This window comes from Globicephala melas, chromosome 1 (assembly GCF_963455315.2).
Source record: "Globicephala melas chromosome 1, mGloMel1.2, whole genome shotgun sequence".
Lineage (NCBI taxonomy): Eukaryota > Metazoa > Chordata > Mammalia > Artiodactyla > Delphinidae > Globicephala > Globicephala melas.
Genome location: NC_083314.1, coordinates 147,998,617 through 148,022,629, shown reverse-complemented (window position 1 = coordinate 148,022,629; position 24,013 = coordinate 147,998,617). Strand labels below are relative to the sequence as shown.

Genomic DNA, 24,013 nt, shown 5'->3' with positions numbered 1-24,013 from the left:
GTGGTTAGGACTCTGCACTTTCACTGCAGAGGGCGTGGGTTCAACCCCTGGTTGGGGAACTAATACCCTGCGAGAAGCGTGGCGCGGCCGGAAAAAAAAAAGAAAAAAGGGATAGCATTCCTGCCCCATGCCATGACAAGAGTGGATCCCAGACAGGGAATGAACTTTCAACTTGGACCTAGGCGAGAAGATATGTGAGCAGAGTGGCAGCTGACTCACTCATAGCCCTCACAGAACATGAATATGAAACAAATGTTTGCTGTTATCCACTACTGAGTTACTGGGGTCATTTGTTACCATAGCAAAAACCAAATAACACAGCACAATTTCTTTTCTTTTTTTTAGTTAAGTAATTTTAAAAATTAATTAATTCATTCAGTTACTTATTTTTGGCTGCATTGGGTCTTCGTTGCTGCGCACAGGCTTTCTCTAGTTGCGGTGAGCGGGGGCTACTCTTTGTTGTGGTGCACGGGTTTCTCATTGCAGTGGCTTCTCTTGTGGAGCATGGGCTCTAGGCACACGAGCTTCAGTAGTTGTGGCACGTGGACTCAGTAGTTGTGGCTCGTGGGCTCTAGAGCACAGGCTCAGTAGTTGTGGCGCACGGGCTTAGTTGCTCCGCGGCATGTGGGATCTTCCCGGACCAGGGCTCAAACCCATGTCCCCTGCATTGGCGGGCGGATTCTTTACCACTGCTCCACCAGGGAAGTCCACAGCACAGTTTCTTGCAGAAATGTGTTCTGTGTTTTTCTCATGCTCAAAATTGCCTTTAGTCGTGCAATAATTATGAATTTAGGCCATGAGGATAATGGCTGTGTTTGTGAGCATTTGAAGTACTTATTTAGAAATAATTAGAGGAAGAGTTGAAAAGTATAAGGAGGAAAAGCCAGGTGTCATAGGTCTGGATTTCCAAGGTCACCCTCCGATGAAAAGAAAACCATGGGCAGCCCATTCTGTTGGCAGAGGTTACGATGAGTCAGAGTGCTGTGGTTTCTTTCTTGTACTTTTGCCACATGAAGGATTATTGGCATTAACTAAGACACACATTCACCCAGAAGCACCTCCCTCTGAAATGGAAGATGCTAAGCAAAAAGATGCAATAAATGCCAAATGAATCTATGCCATTAAATCACTGTGTGACCTTGAGGAAGTCATTTCCCTTCCGGCATCAGTTTTCTCATTTGCAAAATGAAGAGGCTGGACAAGAATCTCTCATTTTCTTTCTGGCTCTGACATCCTATGATTTGATTGCCTCTAACTCATTAGTCTCAACTGGCTTGAAAGGGACCCAGTGGTATTGAGGATAATCATAGGAATCCATCAAAATGTAGTCCAAAGAAGGTAATCTTGAGACACGAGATAACGTAAGGGAAAGGGCTCTGCACACTTTGCAGGCTCTATTGTGTGCTTTCCATTGAAAACAGGTCGGCAAATATGCCCCTTTTTCCCCAGCTTGCGTCACCCTGGTGGCCTTCCCCTTACTTCTAACATCCAGCAATCTTTCAGGCCGTTCTACCTCACCCTCTTTACCCAGTGAAACTGTTTTCTCCTCTCATCAGAAAGAAAAGTAGCTCTAAACCAAAGGAGTATGTCATGACACGCATAAAGATGTACAAATAACATGCTGGGGAAAGCAAAGGAGCGAAAGAAGGAATCCAGACTTCAGAGTTCAATAGGTTTGGCTGGGAATCCCCATGTCTCTTTTTGTTCATACATAAAATGGGGGTGATACTTACCTAGCACAGTTGTCCTCAGAAATAAAGGATACAAAATAGTTTATGGGTTCATGTACGTACTCATGTACAGCCATGACAATGACAGAAGGCTTCCCGGAAGTGGTGGCATGGAGACAAACCTGAATGCTGTGTAGACTTCTGAGGGCTGGCCAGTGAGAGAGGAGGGGTAGTAGTCCAATTAGAGGGGAGCGGAGTGTGCGGGGGTGAAGGTGCAGGGATGAATGTGAACTTAAGAGAGTGGCAACGTGAATGTGGGTGAGACACGTGCCTTTTTGGGAGAAGAGGAACAGGCAATTAGGATAAGAGTAAAAGTTTCCTGCACAGGAGTCTAGAGAAATGAGTCTAAAGCTTTGAATACCAAGCTGGAGGGTCTTCAACCGGTAGGTAATAGGGACCCCTGAAGGGCTTTAGGAAATTCGCTTTAGGAAGTTGTGAGTGTGCTGCGTCCCTCGCCAAGATGTGAGGAGGGAAGAGAGACAGTCGCCCTCCCACAGGAGAGCTGCAGCTGCATTCATCTGAGATAGAAATCTGAGCTCCGGGGGAAACATCAGGCCGCACCTTGAACTAAAACAGATGTGATTACTGTAGAAAAGATTTCGTTGAGACTTTAAAAGTTCAATTTTCTTCCTTTTAATCTCTTAAGAGAATCACTGGTTTTAAACCCAAGATAGTGAAGATCCCTGGTAATAAAATGAACCCAGAACTCCAATTGCTTACCAGATCTGAGTAAGATCGCCTTTACTGCTTGCTTTCCTTTCAGCCATCTTAAACTCACACCCTCAGTGCGTCCACCCTGTACCCCAAAGTTTGCTCCTGCCATAGGTTGAGGCCTTGCTACTCAAAATGGGGTCCTTGGGGCTTCCCTGGTGGCGCAGTGGTTGAGAGTCCGCCTGCCGATGCAGGGGACACGGGTTCGTGCCCCGGTCCGGGAAGATCCCACACACCGCGGAGCGGCTAGGCCCGTGAGCCATGGTCGCTGAGCCTGCACATCCGGAGCCTGTGCTCCGCAACGGGAGGGGCCACAGCAGTGAGAGGCCCGCGTACCGCAAAAAAAAAAAAAAAAAAAATGGGGTCCTTGAATTAGCAACATCAGCATAACCTGGGAGCTTGTTAGAAAGGCAGATTCTCAGATTGCACTCCAGACCCACTGATCAGAACTTGAACTTTAATGAGATACTCAGGTGTTTCCTGCCCATTAAGGTTTGAGAAGAACTGGATTACAGTGTGCCCTCAGATCCCAGGAGTTCTCTACAACCAGGGGAGGGCAGAGCCGGTTCAACCTCTTCATTGAACTAATGGGGAACTGAGATCCAGAGAGAGGCAAGAACTGGGTTTCCAAGGTTACAAAACTAATGAGCATAATTGGTGTAGTGAAGTTAATAACAGTACACCATGTGGTCTAATAAAAAATAATTCTCGACCTAAACAGACATTTCTCTAAAGACATACGGATGGCCAATAGGCACATGAAAAGTTGCTCATCATCACTAATTATCAGAGAAATGCAAATCAAAACTACAATCAGGTATCACCTCACAACAGTCAGAATGGCCATGATTAAAAAGTCTACAAATAATAAATGCTGGAGAGAGTGTGGAGGAAAAAGGAACCCTCCTACACTGTTGGTGGGAATGTAAATTGATACAGCCACTATGGAGAACAGTATGGAGGTTCCTTAACAAACTAAAAATAGAACTACCATATGACCCAGCAATCCCACTCCTGGGCATATAACCAAACAAAACTGTAATTCGAAACGATACATGCATCCCTATGTTCATAGAGCACTATTTACAATCGCCAAAACATGGAAACAACCTAAATGTCCATTGACAGATGAATGGATAAAGAAGATGTGGTATCACACAATGGAATGTTACTCAGCCATAAAAAAAGAGTGAAATAATGCCATGTGCAGCAACATGGATGAACCTAGAGATTATTATACCAAGAGAAGTAAGTCAGACAGAGAAGGCAAATAGCATATGATATCAATTACATGTGGACACTAAAATATGACACAAATGAACATAGCTACAAAACAGAAACAGACTCACAGAGAACAGACTTGTGGTTGCGGGGTGAGGTGAGTAGGGAAGGATTGGGAGTTTGGGATTAGCAGACGCAAACTATTATATATAGGATGGATAAACAACAAGGTCCTACTGTATAGCACAGGGAACTATATTCAATATCCTGGGATAAACCATAACGGAAAAGAATATGAAAAAGAATATATATATATATATATGGCTGAATCACTTTGCTGTACAGCAGAAATTAATACAACATTGTAAATAAACTATATGCCAATAAAATAAGAAAAATAATAATTCTCTATAGCTAGCTGGAGATGAAGCACAGTACATTGCAAGCCACGTCGATTTTGGCGTCAACTCTGTGCAAAATTTACAACCCAGGCAGGCCAAATTACTTCATCTCTCTGAGCCTCATTTTTCTCTTCTGAAAAAATGGGAACAATAAGACCCTTTCAACAAAGCTGTGAAGGTTAAGTGAAATAGTGTATGTGGAATATGGGACCAGAACCCAACCCAACCCAACCCTTCAGAATCCTACCTACTGTCCTTTCTCCTAATCAGAGTCAACCCAAGTCCTATTACTACAGGGCAGGTTTCCTAATTTAACAGGCGTTCCCTCTGCAGAACGGGCAGCTCCTTCCCTCAGCTCGGGCTCTTTCCTCCTCTGGCATTTAGATACACCTACAATGGCTGGTTTTCCTTTCCTGTCTTCCCCATTAGAGTGTGTCTTGCCTTAGAGTAGAAACCGTGCCTTTCTCTCTGTCTCCCCAGAGCACATCACAGTAGATGTGTTGGCAGATGGAAGGAGTGAGGGATGGAAGAGACAAGGGAGGAACAAAGAAGGAGGGAGGAAGGGAGAGGAGGAGGGAGCTGGGAAGATGCTGGCTGTTGCAAGGCAACCATTTTAGAGCATGATGGATTCATTCAAAGAAACCACTTGACAGTACAGAATTCATCTTTTTATGACTGTGACAACACTAATACATTTATTTCCCTTCTGAAATTAACTTTCTAATATTAAGGAAGGTCAAAATGAACTGCAGCAAAATGAGACATTTTGTCACTTTTAACAAATTATACCAAAGCAGACTGTCAGATTAAAGGGGGCACCATTTTGAGTCTAAACCCTGATACTGATTGCATAATCAGAGCTCGTGCTTGCCATTCTGCTCTTTCCCTGCCCACAGACCTCCAATAGTTCCCTTTGGCCCAAATGATAAAACTCAAATATCTCAGCCTGTGTTCTGAGGCCCTTTAGAATATATTCACTTTTTTTTAAAAGCCATTCCTTCCCCCAAAGGGACACTGTACACCAGTCAGACCCACCTCCTTCCTCCTGTCCTCTTCCTACGCACCTTTGCTCGTGTGACGTCTCTTGTCTTTACTGGCATCTCTCCCACCGTATGCCCGTGGAGACTCTCTCTACCCTTTCTCTGCCCCTACCCACCCAACCCATTGTCTGGCTCCTTGTTCCTCAGGATTTGACTTGTTCTGTCCTGGAGTCTGCCACTTCTGCTCTTTTAGCCTTGAGTTGCCCTTGACGATGGCTTGGACCCTGAATTCCTACTGCCTCTCTCACACCTTATTCTGCCCCACCCTTAATTCCCTTGGAGGCATTTGGGAAAGGCTTGGTGGTCTAGGAAGGGACACTGAATTGGGGGGCTTTGTTAAAGGGGAAAAAGAGGGAAAGGAAACAGTGCTGACCCTCTGTCCTGTTCCTCTTGGTCCTCCCTTTTTTTTTTTTTCTTTTCTTTTTTTTTTTTTTTTTGCGGTACGCGGGCCTCTCACTGTTGTGGCCTCTCCTGTTGCAGACCACAGGCTCCGGACACGCAGGTTCAGCGGCCATGGCTCACGGGCCCAGCCGCTCCGCGGCATGTGGGATCTTCCCAAACCGGGGCACGATCCTGTGTCCCCTGCATCGGCAGGCGGACTCTCAACCACTGCGCAACCAGGGAAGCCCCCACCCTTCTTTTGACTCATCCGTCTGTGTGCTCCGCCCTAGGCTGGACTGGGGGATACCTGCAGTCAGAAGAACAAAGATTGAACCTTGACTCTGTTTCTTGCGAAAGCGTCTTAGTAACTTTTAGGGCTTAGTTTCCCTACCTGCAAAGTGAAACAAAACAATAATCCCTATCTCACAACATGGCAGTGAGGGTCAAATGGCTGCTTATATGTGAAAGTGCTCTGAAAACTATACAGCTTTGTGACCAGTTAGCAAAAATAATTATAACAGGGCTTCCCTGGTGGCGCAGTGGTTGAGAGTCCGCTTGCCGATGCAAGGGACACGGGTTTGTGCCCCGGTCCGGGAAGATCCCACATGCCGCGGAGTGGCTGGGCCCGTGAGCCATGGCTGCTGAGCCTGCGCGTCCGGAGGCTGTGCTCCGCAACGGGAGAGGCCACAACAGTGAGAGGCCCGTGTACCGCAAAAAAAAAAAAAAAAAAATTATAACAAGACCCATGTGCTAGTGATTCATCCCCAGGGCCTAAGTGATGTGCTCCCACCCTACGGAGGTGGTGGGGGCCTGAGTGTGAGCCCCAGCTCTACAGTCCTACCCTGTGGCCTCGGGCGGGCCAGCTCCCTGCCCTGGGCTCATGTGCTCTATGTTCTCTTTCTATGAAAGGTTAGTTTGGGGCACCTCTTCAGTTTTTCCAGCTCTGAAGTTCTCTGGCTCTACTAAGTGAGCTGTGAGACCCCAGAAGGCCAGAATTAAGTTACTAATTCAAGGTCAAAAGTACCCAAGTCAGGAGAAGTTGGGGATGTACGTGTTCTCAGGTGGTGCCCCGGTCTGTGAATAAAGAGGGGGCATCCTGAGGCGCTAACCTCTTGACTGACTTGGTGTCAGCTGACCCCACTCAAGACTCCATCCACCTCCTGACTTGCCTGGCGTGTTCAATCCAGGATTTCATTCCAAGTGTTCCTTACAGTGCTGGGGGGAAGGGCAGGGTACCCAAAGTAACAGAATAAAGCTGGTATATCCATTTATAATGTCAATTGGACATAAAGACTATGGGGGTCATTCTGAACATGTGCTATACAGAGGTGTCATCATACTCAAGAAGAAGTCAAGTCAACAGAATCCCTCTTTTCTAGGCTGGCCATTTACGTGTCTTTTAGAGATAAAAGAGGAGACTCCTGGGAACTGCTGCGGTCCTGCTGGCTGCTCGGCCCCTGCGGAGCCCGCTCACCTCACCTGCACCAGGAAAGGGGCTTTGGGATCAGGCAGCTCTGACTCCACTTCAGCTCTGCTCCCATCAGCTGTGTGACCTTGCAGGTTCTAACGCTTTTCATTTGCTCCTTCCTTTAACTGACATTTTACTGATGTGTTAGGCATTATGCTCTGAGCAAGAGAATGCAGAGGTGACAGAGACATAATTTTATCCCTCAAGGAATTCACAGCTGAGTAGAGAAAAACGAGCACGTAAAGCAATCAGCTTGCTGTGGAGTGATAGATGTGAGCACCGGGAGAGATTACGGTGGGGTGAGGGCGGGGGTGTCCTTCATGCTGAGCCTTAGTTTCCTCAGCTAAGAAATGGGGATAACGACACCCAGTTCATAAGGCTGTTAGATGGGTTCGATGAGACAATGCCTAGCACTTAATAGATGCTCAATAAATATCAGCACCTTCCCCCTTCCTCAGCCCACCACCCGCCTAGGATCCTAAGCAGCTGCTTTCATTTGCCCCATCTGCACAAGAACGTCCTTTCACGTAACAGAAATGTCTATTAAAGAACATGCTTTAGCAATTGGAGGAGTTTGCAAGGTCACAGCCTAGAGCTAAACTCTAACAGGAAAGAAATTGTCCTCTTGTAACAGGGAGCCTGAGTAAGTCAACTCTTTCGACTGCTGGTGGTGCCGAAGAAAAGCTTTGGCCTTGACATACCCTCTAGGTATAGCCAGTGAGAGGCCATTTCTGACAAATGGCCTTAGCTGCCAACCAGCATACAAACTCCACCTTCCAGCTAGCCCTCCTCCAGAGCCTCTGCTAGTGCATCCCACCCCATGCCACCTGTGGGGTCTGGAATCACCCCAAGGGGTCTGGAGGATCACAGTCAATGGTATGCACTTTAGAACCATCCTTGCTGGTGTCAGCCCTTAGGGATTATAGCAGGTTGCCCCAACACACATGCACATATACCCAAAACCTGGGAATGATGGAAATCCACTTGCCCACCAGAGGTTAAACGGTAAAATCCACACAGAATGGATCAGAACAGACAAATATAGGAAGCCATAAGAGAGAAAGGCTCCATGCCTGGAACTGAGTTGACTGTCACCCAATTAAGGATTATTAGCTCAGCTGAAGAAAGCCTGAGTCACAGATGGAGGTTGGGGAGTGGTCAGAGAAGCTGAGATAAAGGCTAGACCTGCTCCCAGTCTATCTTTTAAGAACTTCTGGCAATGCTCTTGCGATAATCAGAACTATAGCTGTTTTTTTAATGCTACAGTTTAAAGATAGTGACAATGTTCTGAAGATGGCTTTGTGAAATTAACGTTGAAATATCAGTTACTGTATATTACTGGATTTGAGCTTACAGTAAGCATAAATGCTAACATTAATTGAGTGCTTACAATGTACCAGCCTTAGGAAATACCACGCTAAGTGCTGAGTGCTTTCTATGCAGGGTCTTCTTTACTTCTCACAACACCGCTGTGAGGAGATGCTACTACCCCATTTCACAGATAAAGCCACAGAGGCTCAGAGAAGTGAGGTGACAGGAAGAGGCAGAATTGGAAGCTGGAGGCAATTTTTGACTGCAGAGCTCTTGCTCTTCCTCCCTGAGAGTAAAGGGTCTGCCTCTGGTCCTGGCTGACAGGACAGTATTTGAAAGCCAAAGACTTAGCAGACGAGCAAAGGGCCAAAGTAGGGGAAAAGGGCACAATCTGAGGTTTGCTCCGGGGAAGGGGCGATGAGAAGTCTTTGTTATGCTTACAAAGAGGGTGCAGAGGAGTTAACAGACTTCCTAGGATGTTAGGAGCCTGGATATAGGTACCTCTGGGACAGGCATTTTGGTTTTGTTTTGTTTTTTTGTTTGCTTGTTTGTTTTTTGCGGTACGTGGGCCTCTCACTGTTGTGGCCTCTCCCGCTGTGGAGCACAGGGTCCAGACGCGCGGGCTCAGCGGCCATGGCCCACGGGCCCAGCCGCTCCGCGGCATGTGGGATCTTCCCGGACCGGGGCACGAGCCCGTGTCCCCTGCATCAGCAGGCGGACGCTCAACCACTGCGCCACCAGGGAAGCCCTGGGACAGGCATTTTGAACAGAGCAGAGGTACAATGGCTGGATGGTTGGATGGAAAGATAGATAAAAGGATGGCTACTTAGAGGGATGGATGCACAAATGATACCGACTGCTTCCAGTTTCCCTCTATAAGGTGGGCTGACCTGGCTTCATGAGGCTCTTATCCTAGGGACTGGCCCAGAACCAAGCACTTGACTCTGATGAGTTTGGTTCTGTTTTAGAAAATAAAATAAATTCCCTCCTCATATATGGGTAGTCAGGTCCCCTCCTCCTTCCATAACTTTTTTCCAATTTTAAAGTTAACATATATTTATGGAAAACTGTTGGGAAACATAAAAAAAGGGGGGAGAAGAAAACAACCCTATTACCCAGAAATACCACTGTTAACATCTCGTTTACCTCCATTCTTTTTGTGTACATTTTGAACCTGGTTGTTATATATGTCTTAACATATAATACATATGCAACTTTGTCTTATCTTTTTTTCACTTCAAATTGCAGCATAGACATTTTCACAATATTATAACATCCATTACATGAATGTATTGTGATATACTTCATCAGTTTCCCACTGTTAGGCGTTTCAATTTTTCTTGGTTTTTTTCTTACTGTTTTATAAATAATGATTCTGTGGACTTTTTTTTTTTTTGCATAAATCCTTATTCACACATCAGATTATTTTAGCCTAGGTTTCTAGTACTGTAATTGCTGGCTAAAGCTACAAACACACCAATATATTTTAAACCCCAGAAAGTCATAATAACATTGTTTTTCTCTTTTAAATTTCATGTCTTCCCTGCTCCCTGAAGGAAAGCTCCCACGGCTTCAGGATGAAGTCCAAACTCCCTGGGGTAGCCAGGGACTTTATGACTGGCCGCTGCCTAGAGCCCAATCTTACTTCCAGTCCCTTGCCCTGAGTTCCTCCCATCCCCATATACCAAACTCCCTGGAATTCCCTGAGTATATTGACCAGTCTAGTACATATGTCTTCACACACACTGCTCCCTCTGCCTGTAATACTTCCTGTGGTCTTTGTCTAAACAACTCCTATGCTTCCTTCAAGGCTCATCTCGGAGGTCACGTTCTCTCGCAAGTCTTGTCTGACACCAAGTCCAGTTGGGATGACCTGCTTTTCCCACATGGTACCCAGATCCCTTGTCTATCGTAACACTTCCCACCCTGTCGTGCCATCACTGGTTTACTGAGTCTGGAACGCTAGACCAGGGGTTTGCAGACTTTCTATGGCCTTGGAATCCTTTATTCAAACACATATTTTATACTAATAATAGTGAAAATCTTTTGAGAAGAAATGTGCCTGGCACAGTGACGGTACAGTGCCTGAAGCAGGACACATGGATCACTTCAGTTAATCCTCACAACAGCTTCTTACAAACAAGGAAAACTGAAGCTTAAAAAGGTTGAGACCTGCCCAAAGTAGCAAAGCCATTGAATGTTGAAATAAGATTTAAACCTGGGCCTGAGCCTGAGCTCTTAGCCACAAACTTATACCTTTCTGGTTAAAATGGAGAGGAGCCCCATGTGAGGGGGTCCTCAGACCTCTTGCAATTTTTCTAAAAGCAGTTGGAAATCCACTGCTCTATTCTGGATAATCAGCTCCTTGAGGGGAGGGACTGTTTCTTATTTGCCTTTGTACTCCAGTATACAGGGCTTGGGCTCAGAAAATGTGTGTTGAATGGATAAATGAATGATTTTTCCCTTTTGAAGGCTATAGGGAAGTTACTCTTTTATGTATACACTTTACTAGCTTTGTAGTAAAAGCAAGAAATAGGAGCCTGGAATGGCTTGCTGAGTGGGAGAGCATCAAAGCTCATTGGACAGAAGGTCAAGTTGTGTCCAGGCTGATAAGACTTCTCACAGCCAGACACCTGGGGCCAGTACAAGGCTTGGGAGGTGGGCATTAGTACTTCAGGAGGATGGGGCAATTTCTGGATGAAAGGTTAGACAGTTCAATTCTTGCTGGACACAGTGCTTAGTCTGGTCCCTTTCATCAGAATTCAGCTCTCTCCAGCACGGTAAATGGTGGACTAATTAGGCATCTGACTTACTTGATTTCCCATGGCTAAGGCCGATTTCTGAAATGCAATATGCTATTTGATGTACCAGCGTGAATTCATCCTTAGCTCAGGAGTCTCCCAACAGTAACAACCAAAAATAACTCTTGGAAAAGTTCCACACACATTGAACACAAAACACCCTAAAATGTAACCTGTAGTCTGTCATAGGCCAGCTCAGTTGAGCCTCTAATGCGGTGGCAGGCTGTGTGCAGATCCCAATGCTCTCGGTCCCGGGGCCTGGAAAGGAGAAGGGGAGGAGTTTGCTGGAGGGGTGAGAGATGGGTGCGGTAGGTGAATTGGAAAAGTTCCTGGAAGAGATGACCTGGAGTTAAGCTGGAGTGTTTGGGTAAGTGTAAAGAGGTTACTCCCAGATTATTCTCAGGCTGTCCACAGAGACCTCTTTTTAACTCACTGTGGCCTGGATAATTGGGTGCTCATGGGATAGGAAAAATGGGGAAGCACGCTTGGTCTAACCTAGAAACCAGGGTAAGTGGAACAGATATGGGCAGCAGAGAGGGGTGAGGAGAAGAATTTTAGAATTTTCAGATTTGTGACGGAGATCCTCATGGCTGGATTCTAACATTCTGGAATTTTCAAATTTGTAAGCTTGAGAAGATTCCATATGTGAGAGCATTTTATGACAAGGGATTAGCAGGGGCAAAAAATGAAGGAACGAAGATGAGTCCATGGAAATGCAGCACGGTGAGAAAGTTGCGGAGGTCGATTTCTCTGGGATGTTCCTGTGCTATATTGATAAGGGGCAATGGGTCAGATGAGGGAGCTGCCAAGATGTTCCTAAACCATCCTTGAGGACCTACCAAGCGTGGGACCCTGCCAGGTGATGGAGAGGCACGCTGGAAAAGATGGAGCTTCTATCCTTGAGAAGCTCAGCATAAAGGAGGCAGGGAAACTATCACTAAAACACAGCGTGATGTGCGCTTTAACCGGGAGGTGTGCCCAGCTCTGCGGGCTGCCTACAGACATCCAAACAGCTACCCTTCCTGAGAACTGCATTTCAGTCAATGCTCAAGAGGCCCTCATTGAGCTGACAGCTAGTAGCCAGCCCTGCCCAGGGCAGCAGGGAGGGGAAGGCAGATCCTTTGCACTGGAGGGGTTTGCAATTTAGCTGAGAAAATGGAACCTATAGTCAGAGGAGATGCTTCTATGGTGCCAAGCCCATGGAATACACTCTATAAATGTTGATGGGCTAAACCACTAGTAGACAGAAGCAAAGTCTATCAATAGACTTTGGGCCAAAGTGTTCAGGGATATCTTAGAAGCGGTAGGGCTGGAGGTGGGTTCTGAAGAAGGGGGATTTTGAGAGTGGCTAAGCGTGTCTCCTGACTTGAATACTTTTCCTTCTCTCTTTTTTTTTTTAACATCTTTATTGTGGTATAATTGCTTTACAATGGTGTGTTAGTTTCTGCTTTACAACAAAGTGAATCAGTTATACATACACATATGTTCCCATATCTCTTCCCTCTTGCATCTCCCTCCCTCCCACCCTCCCTAACCCACCCCTCCAGGCGGTCACAAAGCACCGAGCTGATCTCCCTGTGCTATGCGGCTGCTTCCCACTAGCTATCTACCTTACGTTTGGTAGTGTATATATGTCCATGCCTCTGTATTCATCAGATCCCCACACATTTTTCAGAACACTGTGCAGATGCTCATTCCAGGTTCTGATGAGTGGATTTCTCCTTACCCACCTGTCTCTCCTCTCTCTCTCCCAACACGCATTCATGGCAGGCCTGTGCCCTCCCTGCATTGGGTGTTAGGGATACAGAAGTGACCAAGGTGAAGTTCAGGGCCTTGGTGGGATCACAGTCTGTGGTGGGCTATAGGAGCTGGAGGTGGGGTTGGGGACAGTCAGGTAAGTGCTGTAATGACGAAATGCATAAAAATCTCAATAGCTCCATTTTTAATATACCTACTACTGAGTGTTATTTATGTGCATATTATCTTATCCCGAGAGAAATCTCATGAGATGGGCGTTGTTGATCCCAATTTACAGATAGGGAAAATAGGACACAGAGAGCTTAACTGACCTGACTCAGAGGGAAACTTCTAGAAGCTTTGCTGGTCCCCATGCAGTTGAAACAATATGTATCTAGTTAGTTGGTGAGAGGCATCCAGAATCTTTCATGGAAAGATGTTAGAGAAATTGGAGGAAACAACCAGCTTGACAGGAATATTGCTCTGACATGAGAGCTCCATCTATCCACCCTGCTCACTGCCACAGTCCAAGCTATAATCTAGAGAGGTAGAAAAACGACACCTTTTATGATAGGGGGAAGTTACCCTTTAGAAAAGTAATGATTTCTCTTAAAATTCTTTAAAGTTTCATAAACCATCTCAAACTGTTGTAGGAAAATCTGTAAAAACTGCATGAACTCAGAGCCCCCTCTACAATACCACATTTACTTCCAGCCTTTACTCCCATATTCAACCTTTCTCCTGGTGGCTGTTTACTGATTTCCTGGGCCCTGCTGCTAGGAGTGGAAGAAAGCACTGGAGTAGACCCACGTGTGTGGCCTATGGCAGTGGTGTGAGAGCATTGCACCTACTCCTCTTGAAACCTTTAGCAGCCGGGGCAGTCTGGACACTTCCGCAGGGAATTCCTCTCCATGCTGCCCCACGGCAATAATCCTTCCTCACCTTTACAAAACGCTTCATGTTCATATAATGGGGTGTCTCTCTCCAACTTGCGAGCTAAGCAGGTCAGGGACTGTTCTTCCCTTTAGCAGATGGGCACACCGAGGCTCAGGAAACTGACATTGATGGAGCTTCTGCCATGTGCTGGGCACCTTCACAGGCATTCACTCCGGGAATGCTTCCTGTGCTTCCCTGCAGCAGCCAGGACTTTTGCGCCTTGGCGTGAAATCCTGCACAGCAGTGCAGCGTACATAACCAAGAAACAACTCCAAGATGACACAGACTTGCAGCCAGAAGGGCCCTGTGGAGATCATCCTTCAACCCCTACAGTGTATAGATGGGGGGAAATGAAGGCTCAGAGAGGGGAAGAGACTTGCCTAAGAGCACCAAGCAAATCCATGGTTCAGCCACTCTGATGGGGGAGTTACATTCCCCGCAAGGTCCTCTTGCTGCCACAAAGATCAGTCCACATAGTTCCAGCTTCTCCCTGCAGGGGACCTCTGGCATAATAAAGTCATAGATGTGGGGATGAAACAAAAATCTGGGAACCCATTGTCCAGATTCCAAAGTTCCTGAGGCCTTGGTGAGATAGCTTGCAAACGCCCTGGGGATGTGGTTTTCACCTGGGCTGGCACAGTCTGCTCCTAGGGACGGATAAACATCCTGCCATGGGGGCAAAGAATTATCCCGCCCCAGATGCCGTGGTTGTGCCTCTTGCTCTCCTGGTTCCCTCCTAAGTGTGTGTGTGGGATGCAGATGGGACACCTCCAAGCTTCTCCCCGGTACGCTCGTCCTTGCCCAGGTGAACTTACCCTTCCACCGGCAGGGTTCTCCCGCCAGACTGTCAGGTACTAACATGCAGGTGGCCTGCGGATTCTAGTGAGAGTCACCATCTCAGAGTCTTCTGGTCTGGTGACCAGAGAAACCTCTGTTCACCCTAAGAACAGACCTCATGGGCCATTTCCTTCTTTTTTAACTGACTGTGAAACTGTGCTGTCTGTATGTTTGTGTACCTCTCCTTTGTGTGACTGTGTAGAACCATATACTTGTCCGTGTCTATCTCTTATTTACCGTGTTTACATAAAAATAGTTTCTGATTTATGTATGTGAACATGTGCATTTTCTGCATATTTCTATGTTGTGTGTGTGTGAATGAGTGTTTGTCCTGCACGTGTTATCCAACCGTGTCGCTCACTCTGCGCGTAAACATGTGATAATTTATTTATTTATCTGACAGAAAGAGAGCAGCTTATCTTGAGGATTACAGGAGGCAAGCAAGGAAAAAAAAACCCAGCCCTGTGCTGCTCTGTTTGAAAAACTGCTCCGTGTTGTTATGGCAGCTAATTTTCCTTAAATGATTTAAGGAAACGGATCTGTCTAAAAGAGCTGCAGCCAAGTTGTTATAGCAACACAGGCCTTTCTCCTCTAGGAGAAGGCAGGGAATCACCCCAGAGCATAGAGACTTCTCCACAAAGCAGCCCTGGGCTCTGAGGGACTCAGGGGGCCGAGGAGAGGGCAGGAGGGGACGCATTCACCTCCCATGTCCCTTCCTGGGCATCCTTCTTGAGCAGCCCTGGCCACGCTCAAGTTCGGGTCTCATCGTCTCTCACCTGCACCCCTGCCATCAGCGCCTATCGGGCACTCTTCTTCCGCTTAGTCTCCACGTTGCGGACCTAGTCACTTTGTAAAGCATCTATCATTCAACATCATATTCTCTCTGGTGCCGTGTTCTGCGCTCCGCCCTGGATACACATAGGACACGTCCTTGAATAGCATGTCAGGGACGTTGGCCTTTATCCCACAAATAATGGGGAGTCACTGGAAGGTTTTAAGCAGGGGAGAGAGCCTCAGGTGGATTTAAATTTTAGGACGTCTCTAGGGTTTCTAGATTGGGGGCCCGAATGGACTGAAGTACTATTGACTCATCCATCTCTCTCCCTCGCCCAAGTGGTTTCGATGACTCTTCAGTGATGGTACTGATTCTCAAGATTGAGAGAGCTTGTGCGCCACAACATTCCCGACAAGCAGCGCTTTGTTCCACTGCCTTAATTGTTTTTACAGTTATTATACTTCAATTAAAAATCAGATTAAAAAAGGGCCTAAGACTTTGATTTTAATGAGAAGAGAGCATTGGACCACAGGAAGAAGCCACATTCCTTGCCCATGAGCTTCCTCACAGCTGCCCTGTTGGATATGCTGCATACCCACCCCAGCAGCTGAGCTCTCCCACCTGCATTCTGTGGCTCAGCTTGCCCTGGAAGGCCCTCTCCCCTTTCCCTGTCACCTCCCTCATCCCTAACCCATAGCCACCTGATAAAATATTTCCCATTCCTAAAGGTCCAGTCCAAATCCCTTGAAAAAACTTCCTTGGGTCCCCCTGGGGATGCAAGCACGCACGCGCGCGCGCGCGCACACACACACACACACCAATGCTCACAGATATAGACCCTGCCCATCAGCAAGGGTCTTTCTGATTCTCTGCCTGCTGATCCTGTATGCAGAAGGCCACCAGGATGGAAGGTGTGAGGCTTTGGGCATTTAGAAACAAGGTCAGAAGCTGTCCTGGCAGTTTAGATAGCTCTGGGGTTGAGCGATTCTGATGATGTCTGTGATGGTGAAGGTCCAGGGTAGAAACGCTATTAGGGCAGATGCCTGGGGCACTGCGGTGTTTACATCTGGGCACATTGACTCTCGAAGTTAAATGTGAATTTGAATGGGATACAAATAATGTTTGTTGAGGATCTGGTACACACCCGGTATTGTGTTAGGTGCTTTCACATAGCTTTTTTTTAAACACCTCTGATGTTTCTTCCTTTAAAAAAAAAAAAAAATTATTTATTTTGGCTGCACCAGGTCTTAGTTGCGGCACATGGGATCTTTGTTGCAGCCTGTGGGATCTTTAGTTGTGGCGTGCAAACTCTTAGTTGCAGCATGCAGGCTTCTTAGTTTCAGCATGAGAACTCTTAGTTGTGGCATGCACGTGGGATCTAGTTCCCTGACCAGGGATCAAACCCGAGCCCCCTGCACTGGGAGAACGGAGTCTTACCCACTGGACCACCAGGAAAGTCCCTCACAGAGTTTTTAGGTAGAGAGATAGTGTAATTAGTCATCCAAACAGGGACGCTTTTAAGAGTGGAAGTACGTACCATTAATAAATACTCCAGGACAATGGGTATAAACCAGAACTGCCCTGGGCAAGCCGAAACTTTCAACCATCCTTTCTACAGATCACACGTTGTACATTCTTTTGGTAACCCTTGACGCAACTTGTAAGTCTATATTTATCAGTATTTACTTGTTTAATGCTTATTCTCCCACTAGACTGTAAGAGTTAGGGTTTTGTTCACTATTACGACTATAATGCCTGGTAGTTAGAAACTACCTGATAAATATTTGTGGAAAAAGGAAGGAAAGAATGGAGTAAGATTCTGGGCAGGGGGGCGGGGAAGAGAGGAAGAGACGGAGGGATCCAGGGTCCTGGTCCAGGTCAGCTTGGCTCTGATGTTAGTGTTCTACATCCTTGCTGGGGGCGTAAAGGAGTGGGCTTTCGGGAAGAAGGCAGCTCCCACAACTCGCTCAGCATCCTAGTGTGTTTGCCAAGGTCCAACCAGGTGATGATCCATCTGGTCATAGCACAAAGATATCCTAATCCCTCTGAAGCTCGGCCTTGCCTGATCTGTATTCTGTAACAGGATCGAGTGCCCAGTTGCCTGGGAGCAAATCAATGACTTCAGATTGATGATGGCAACAGCAGGCTGATGCCTCTTCTCTTTAGCAAACCTGACGCCCTCCCTTCTGTTCCTCCCCCCGTTCTCTCCTCGGGGATTCACCTAAAACACCACTTTTTTCTGAGGCCCCCACTCTGTCACTTCTCCTGCCTCGTGTCTTTTCTTTGATCGTGCCTCGTTGTCCCCTCTGTAAATAGCTCTTTAGTATCTATAAACCATGTTACAGTGGGCATAACAGGATTTGCCATGTTCAATCCAATGCAACTCAACAAAGAGTTATTGAATAGCTATTATCAGCCAGATCAGAAAAAAAGGTAGGGGCTGTCTGTCCTCTTTTAATAAGAAGGTGGCAGAAGAAGGAGGTATCATGATTCTATCAGGGAAACTACAGTTAACACCGAGGTCTGGGGGACGGAACCCAGCTGACAACAGACACCTCCTGAGCAATTCAGAAGCAGCATTTCTCTGCCAGGAAAGGTGGTCAGGATGGATCAAAAGTTCAGGGTAATAACGGGGTTTGGAGAGTATAGCTAACACCTTCTTTTGTAGACAAGGAGGGATGAATTGGAGAAGGAAGCAGATATACTAAAGCTATGGCTACGTAAGCCCTGACAGCAAGTGGGTTATAAAAAGACCTAGGGAAGCAAAGATCACAGAGGAAGATAAAAATGGCAGTTGAGTTAACTACTTTGCACCTAAGGTCTTTCTTACTTTTTCATTAATCCTTTGCTCTAATATATACATTTGTTTTTATGTACACAATTCTGCCTGGTCAATACATACTGCTCCTTAATTTAGGATATTCTTGTTGGTATCTTCAAAGAGAGTGAGTAGAATGAGGTACACAGGTGCATCATTGAAATACCCCAACTCTGGGACTTTTGCTGTGTTAGCAATCACTGTCTCTCACCTGATGGCAGTCAAGGGGTCATAAATCACAATCATCAATGTAAGGCCAACTGGCCCGAGGCAGGGGAACACAATCAGATTCACAGGTTGCATCAGACCGAAATTCTCCAGACCACCCGGTTCCAGAAACTGCCCTGGAGACATTCCGGACCACCCAGTTCCAGGAACTGACCTGGGGACTTTGAACCCAGCCCAGCCTTCCAGCCTTTCGAGGGGCGGGACTAACGGTCCCCCAGGATACCCGAAAAGACCACCAAATAAGCAATACCCTGCGCCCTCCCGGATTCACCACACCCCTTTCCCTTCTTCCCCTATAAAATCTTGCCCGACCCTCACCCAGGGGCGACTTCTCTGGCCCCTTTCTCTCGGACCAGTGAACCTCGCCCGGGAGCGCTCCCTCATGAAGCTCACTTGAAGCTTTCCTCTGTTTTGCGGTGCCGTCTGTTAAGATCCGACCTTACAATCAATGTTGGAAGAGACTCACTCAGACGTAGTCGCACTATAATGTCTTCCAAACAATTGAGTCTCCTCCATGCACTATTTTTGCCAGTGTCATTTAGCTTCAAGTTGAACACTTTTAGTAAGGCCAAGTTCACAGGTCACACACCCCCTCCATCCTCAGGCAGCTCTAATGGTTAAGGAGTTTTATTTCTCTATCGACCTTACCTCTTGCTTTGGCCTCCCCCTGGAAGATGTCTGACTATCCTCCTTCACAACTCTTCAGACAGAATGATGGTGGTCGGCCTCCTTTCTTCTCTAAGCTATGAAACCCCAATGTCTTCTCCTATTTCTCACAAAGTCATATCCCTGTGAGCAAACTCAGTGTGGACATCCCCATTCCCCTTCTTTCTGGAATAGCAGGCCCTCTTCTCAAGGAGCAGATTCATCACTACCATCACACACCCCAAGGTCAACTACATGATTCCAGCGAGGCTGTCCTGTCCTTACATATCCTTGCCTCTTGGGCCACAGTTGCCCTGCCCAGAGGTGGCCGTGTCCTCCAGTTCCTGCCCAGAGGAACTCCAGTCCCTCCTGGAACTGGAACTAGAATATGAGAGTGAGTCACTCTCTAGTGGGGGGACCACTGGATGTGACAGTCGACACAAGCTCCCTAGAGATGCAGGAGGCCAGGCTACAGTCTTCAACTGTATAGGAGGCTCTGGGACTCTTCTAAAAACTTCTCTATTCTGTGTAAACTGGTTCAAGTTGTATTTCTTTCGCGTGTAACCCAAGAGCCCTGATAAATGTGCTCTGATATACTTCCTCCACCCCACGAGATCTCCACAGCTGAAGCCAGTATTCATGAGGGGTGGGGAGGCACTTGTCCAAGTCAGAGAAGAGACCAGCAGGCCTAGTCCCTCCCGGGTTTTGGCCCTGAATTCCTACTTTGCAGGTCCTAGTGGGCTTTCCCAGTACAACACTGCCCTTTCCCAGATCAAGCCATAAGACCAGCAGCTGCAGAGGGGGTTCAGGTACTCACTGGGTCGTTGTACATCTGAATGATGAGCTGTTTCACCCCATGCAGGGTGGGGTGGGCCCATGGAGAGGGATCCAGCCAGTGACGGTTGAGGTCGAACCCCATCAGAGAGCACCTAGGCAGTACCCAGAGTCAGAGTCAGTACAGGAGCAGTCATTATGTCACTTACCTAGCACGTGTTTGTTTGTTTGTTTTTTGCCAGAGACAGTGCTGAGCATTTAACACGTGTTAATTCAGGCACTTTCAACAACCCTATGAGGTCACTATTATTATAATTCCTCCTTTACGGAAGAAGAAACTGAGTCACGGAGAGGTTCAAACATATTTCTGCGGAGCAGTCTCACTTCAGTGTCCATGAGACCACAGACGCATGCGCACCTCCAATACAGGGCCAGAAGGAAGGCTCAGGCCTAAACCATCGCTTTCCCCACTGTTCCTCTCTGTCTCACACCCACAGCCAATCCATTGTGTCTACCTTCAAAATATACTCAGAACCCAGCACTTTTTATCACCTCCACGGCTATCACCTTGAGCTTGGACCAAGGTCCGGAGTACTGTAATAATCTCTTACCTGGTCTTGTTTCCACCCTTGCATCATCCTACCCCACCTCTCACCCTACATACCCTCCCCCTTTTCCACACAACACCCAGGGTGATCCTATTAAAACATGTCTGATGGTGTCCCTTCTCTGCTCAAATGGTTCTCTGCCAGATGCAGAGTAAGAACCAAAGCCCTTACCACCAGCTACAAGTGCCCATGTGGTCCACCCGTTATCTTCTCTCACTTCAGCTCCTAACATGGTCACTCCTGCTTCTTCTGTGCCAGGTTCTGGCCTCTTACTGTTCCTCCAACAAACTGAGTGCTTCCAGCCCAGGGGCTCTCGTACAGGCTGTCCCCTCTGCCTGGAAGCCTCTTCCTCCAGGTAGCCGAGTGATTCGTTCTCACTTAGTGCCAGTCTTTGCTCACAGGTCACCTGCTCAGTGAGGGCTACCCTTCCCACCTTCTCCACAATTTCCCATGGGCACATTAATTACTTCACCAGGGCAAGTGGGACCGTGACCTCTGGTCTCCTCCTATCCCTCTTCCTTTTTTCCTCCAGATCGACTCAAAGCCTTGCTTGTCCTTGGAAAGATGCACCACCCCCAGGTCTCTGGGCCCCCGCTTCCCTCTGCTGGGCCTTTGCACACTGTAGGCTTTCTCCAGGCCAGCCCAGGCTGAGGGACAACTCCAGAAACCCTGTTCTTGCGCACAACTCAAACCACCGCATCCATCCTCTTCCTGTCCCCAGAATGTCTCCCACACAGATCTGACAATCTTGCCTTCTTGATCAAGATTCAGCTATGGGGGCTTCCCTGGTGGCGCAGTGGTTGAGAGTCCGCCTGCCGATGCAGGGGACACGGGTTCGTGCCCCGGTCCGGGAGGATCCCACATGCCGCGGAGCGGCTGGGCCTGTGAGCCATGGCCGCTGAGCCTGTGCGTCCGGAGCCTGTGCTCCGCAACGGGAGAGGCCACAACAGTGAGAGGTCCGTGTACCGCAAAAAAAAAAAAAAAAAAAAAAAAAAAAAGATTCATCTATGATTCTCCATCACCTATAGGATAAAATTCTGCTCTTCACAGATTTTTAACCAGATTCAAAACTGATGAACTTTTTGCCAAATTGTTCCCCCTTTCTTGGCCCAAATTGTCCCCCTTTTCTTTTCTATCCCTTCCATCCCATCTTATTTTACTATTTTACCCATCCCTACTTATTTTCCCAACCCCTCTATTTCCTTAAGTAATAAAACTCAACCCCCTCTCAGCTTGTTACATTTACATCCCCACTGCTCATCTTACTCAGAAAAATAAAGGATTCTACCGAGGACCCCTCCTTCAAGGTGGTTGGGGTGTTGCTGGGGAGTAAATAATAATAATTTCCCCCATCACTTAAAGTAAGCTGGCTGGGAACCCTGTGGGAGAATAACTGATGTTTCGTGGGGACACATAGGGAAAGGCTTCACTGAGGAAAAACCATTTGAGTTGGGTCTTGCTGAATGAATAGAATTTTTCCAGGTGTTGGGGGCAGAAGGAAAAGTGTAAGCAAAAAGGGAACTGTGAAGCCACCCCGGCTATTGGGGGAATGGTGGACAATTTGATTTGACTGAATCACAGAGTACTATGTATGTATGTAGTGAAGAGGTGGTGATGGTGAGCTGTAAAGGGAGTGGGAGGGGAAATGTAAGGGCCTCGAATGTCCGGCATGGAGGTTCACTGTTTCGTCTTTGCATTGCTATACTTAGATGAATTGGGGGCTGGTGTTGGCTTCTCACTGATGGCGGAGTGGGGACAGAAACAGTCATATGCAGGTTACAACAGCATCATCACCACAGTCAAGGGGTCACAGTCAGCAGACATTACTTTGTCCCAAGAATTAAGTACTTTACTAAGTGTGAAATACTTTATCTATGTCAACCTTATGAGGGAGGTACTATTATTAGTCCCATTTTGCAGATGTGGAAACTGAAGCACAGAGGGTTATAAACAACTTGCTTGAGAGAAGGGGTGATGTCAGGATCGGTTTACAAGCAGTCTGATATTCCGTGCTCACAAGAAACATAGTCTAACAGGAGAAAGAAGATCTGCTCACAGGCTTACGTACATTTATAATCCAGGACCATGTTATGAGGATTAAGTGAGGACAAGCTTAAGTTAGCACAGGTTCTGGCACATAATAGCAGATCAAAAATGTTATGTTGTTGTTTCCTTGTACTTTATCATTGTTTTGTGCTACATGCTATATAAGTGGCACAGACTAATCGGTCTGTGGTCCATCAGGGGCTGGAGTGGGCAGCAGACAGCAGTGGTCAGGGATGACCTCCTGGCTTTCTCCCCAGTCTGGAAATCAGGCAGATCTGAGTTCACATCCATGCTCTGTTCCCTCTTAATGTAGTAGGCATTTGCCCATTTTCTTTGGGGAATTCCTAGCATCTAACTCTGTGATTAGATGGGGCAGCATTAGGGAGAGTTCGCTCCTCCATCATTAAAAGATGATGACACGGTGGCGGTGCCTTTTCTCTTACCCCAGAAGAGAGATGGGCCCAATGACTTGGCGTCCAGGGCAGCGGCAGGAAACCCAGACTCAGGCAACAGCTACTTCTGTCCAGCACTTAAATTTGGACTAGGTGATGCCACGCTGGGAGCTGGGTCATACAGCAGTGCTACCGTGGAAGAGAGATAGATTATTCCTGCCAACAGCCAATTTTTCTGCCCTCCAGAGCTACTCTGTTAATTAGTTGTTTTCCAAGTCTTGTCTTCCAGCTTCTGCTTCGTTCTGTAAGCCCCTTCCTATAAATTCCATTTTTGCTTAAGTGGCGGAGTCAGTTCCTGTTTCTTTAACTGAGAGCATCCCTAACCATATGGCTCTGTGGGCTAATTTATAGAAAATTCCAGCAGGCCCCTATATTGCCCACTTCCCGATGGCTGGTTACCAAGGAGACAAAACCATTGGTCTGGGTGCTGTTCCCAGAGAGCTCTTCCAGCCCGCACTGAGCATCTAAAAATTTGGAAGGGAACATTGTCGTTGATGACAGGACTTAATCACAAACTGTATCCTTTGAGATGGTTAGCTTACCTACCTCTCCCTCTTCCAAACAAGAATGTCCTCAACAAACTCTTGGCCGAGTCACCAGGCTGTTCCATGACACCTCCAGGACCTGGTACTCACCACCTCCCCAGGCAGCTTATCCAATTCTTGGACAGCTCTGTTAAGAAAGTCTTCCTTCTCTTTAGCTGAAATTTGTCTTCTGGTGACTTCACCCATCAGTCTCAGTCTTTCCCCACGGAGTCACACAGAGCAATGAGGCTACGTTGGGAAGGCCAGAAGCTTTGGGAGTCAGTTAGGCTTAAGTTTTGGCTGTACTCCTTACCAGCTATGTGACCTTTTTAAAATTTCTTTTTTTAAAACCCCTCTGGGTTTCCGTTTTATCATATGTAAAATGAGGATAACATCCTCGACCTTCTGGATTGCATACGTGAACTAGTGTCTGTAAATGGCCCAGCAGAATCCTCAGACAGAATGAATATTGAATAAATGGTAGCCAGTGATGGCAGTGGCAGTGGTGGTGACTGTGGTATCGTTGAAATTGTCTAAACCTAAATATCTTCTACTCCAGGAAGGCTTGC

General features: G+C 47.0%; 1 protein-coding gene across 2 annotated transcripts in view; it reads right to left on the bottom strand.

Moving 5' to 3' along the window:
* Positions 1-24,013, bottom strand: part of LOC115860494 (AGBL carboxypeptidase 4) — a 1,403,751-nt gene that overhangs the window by 99,342 nt on the left and 1,280,396 nt on the right. For both annotated transcript variants that reach the window (XM_060305765.1, XM_060305756.1), the window contains exon 9: positions 19,858-19,969. In XM_060305765.1, the coding sequence (XP_060161748.1) occupies positions 19,858-19,969 (112 nt within the window). The remainder of the gene's footprint in view (positions 1-19,857; positions 19,970-24,013) is intronic.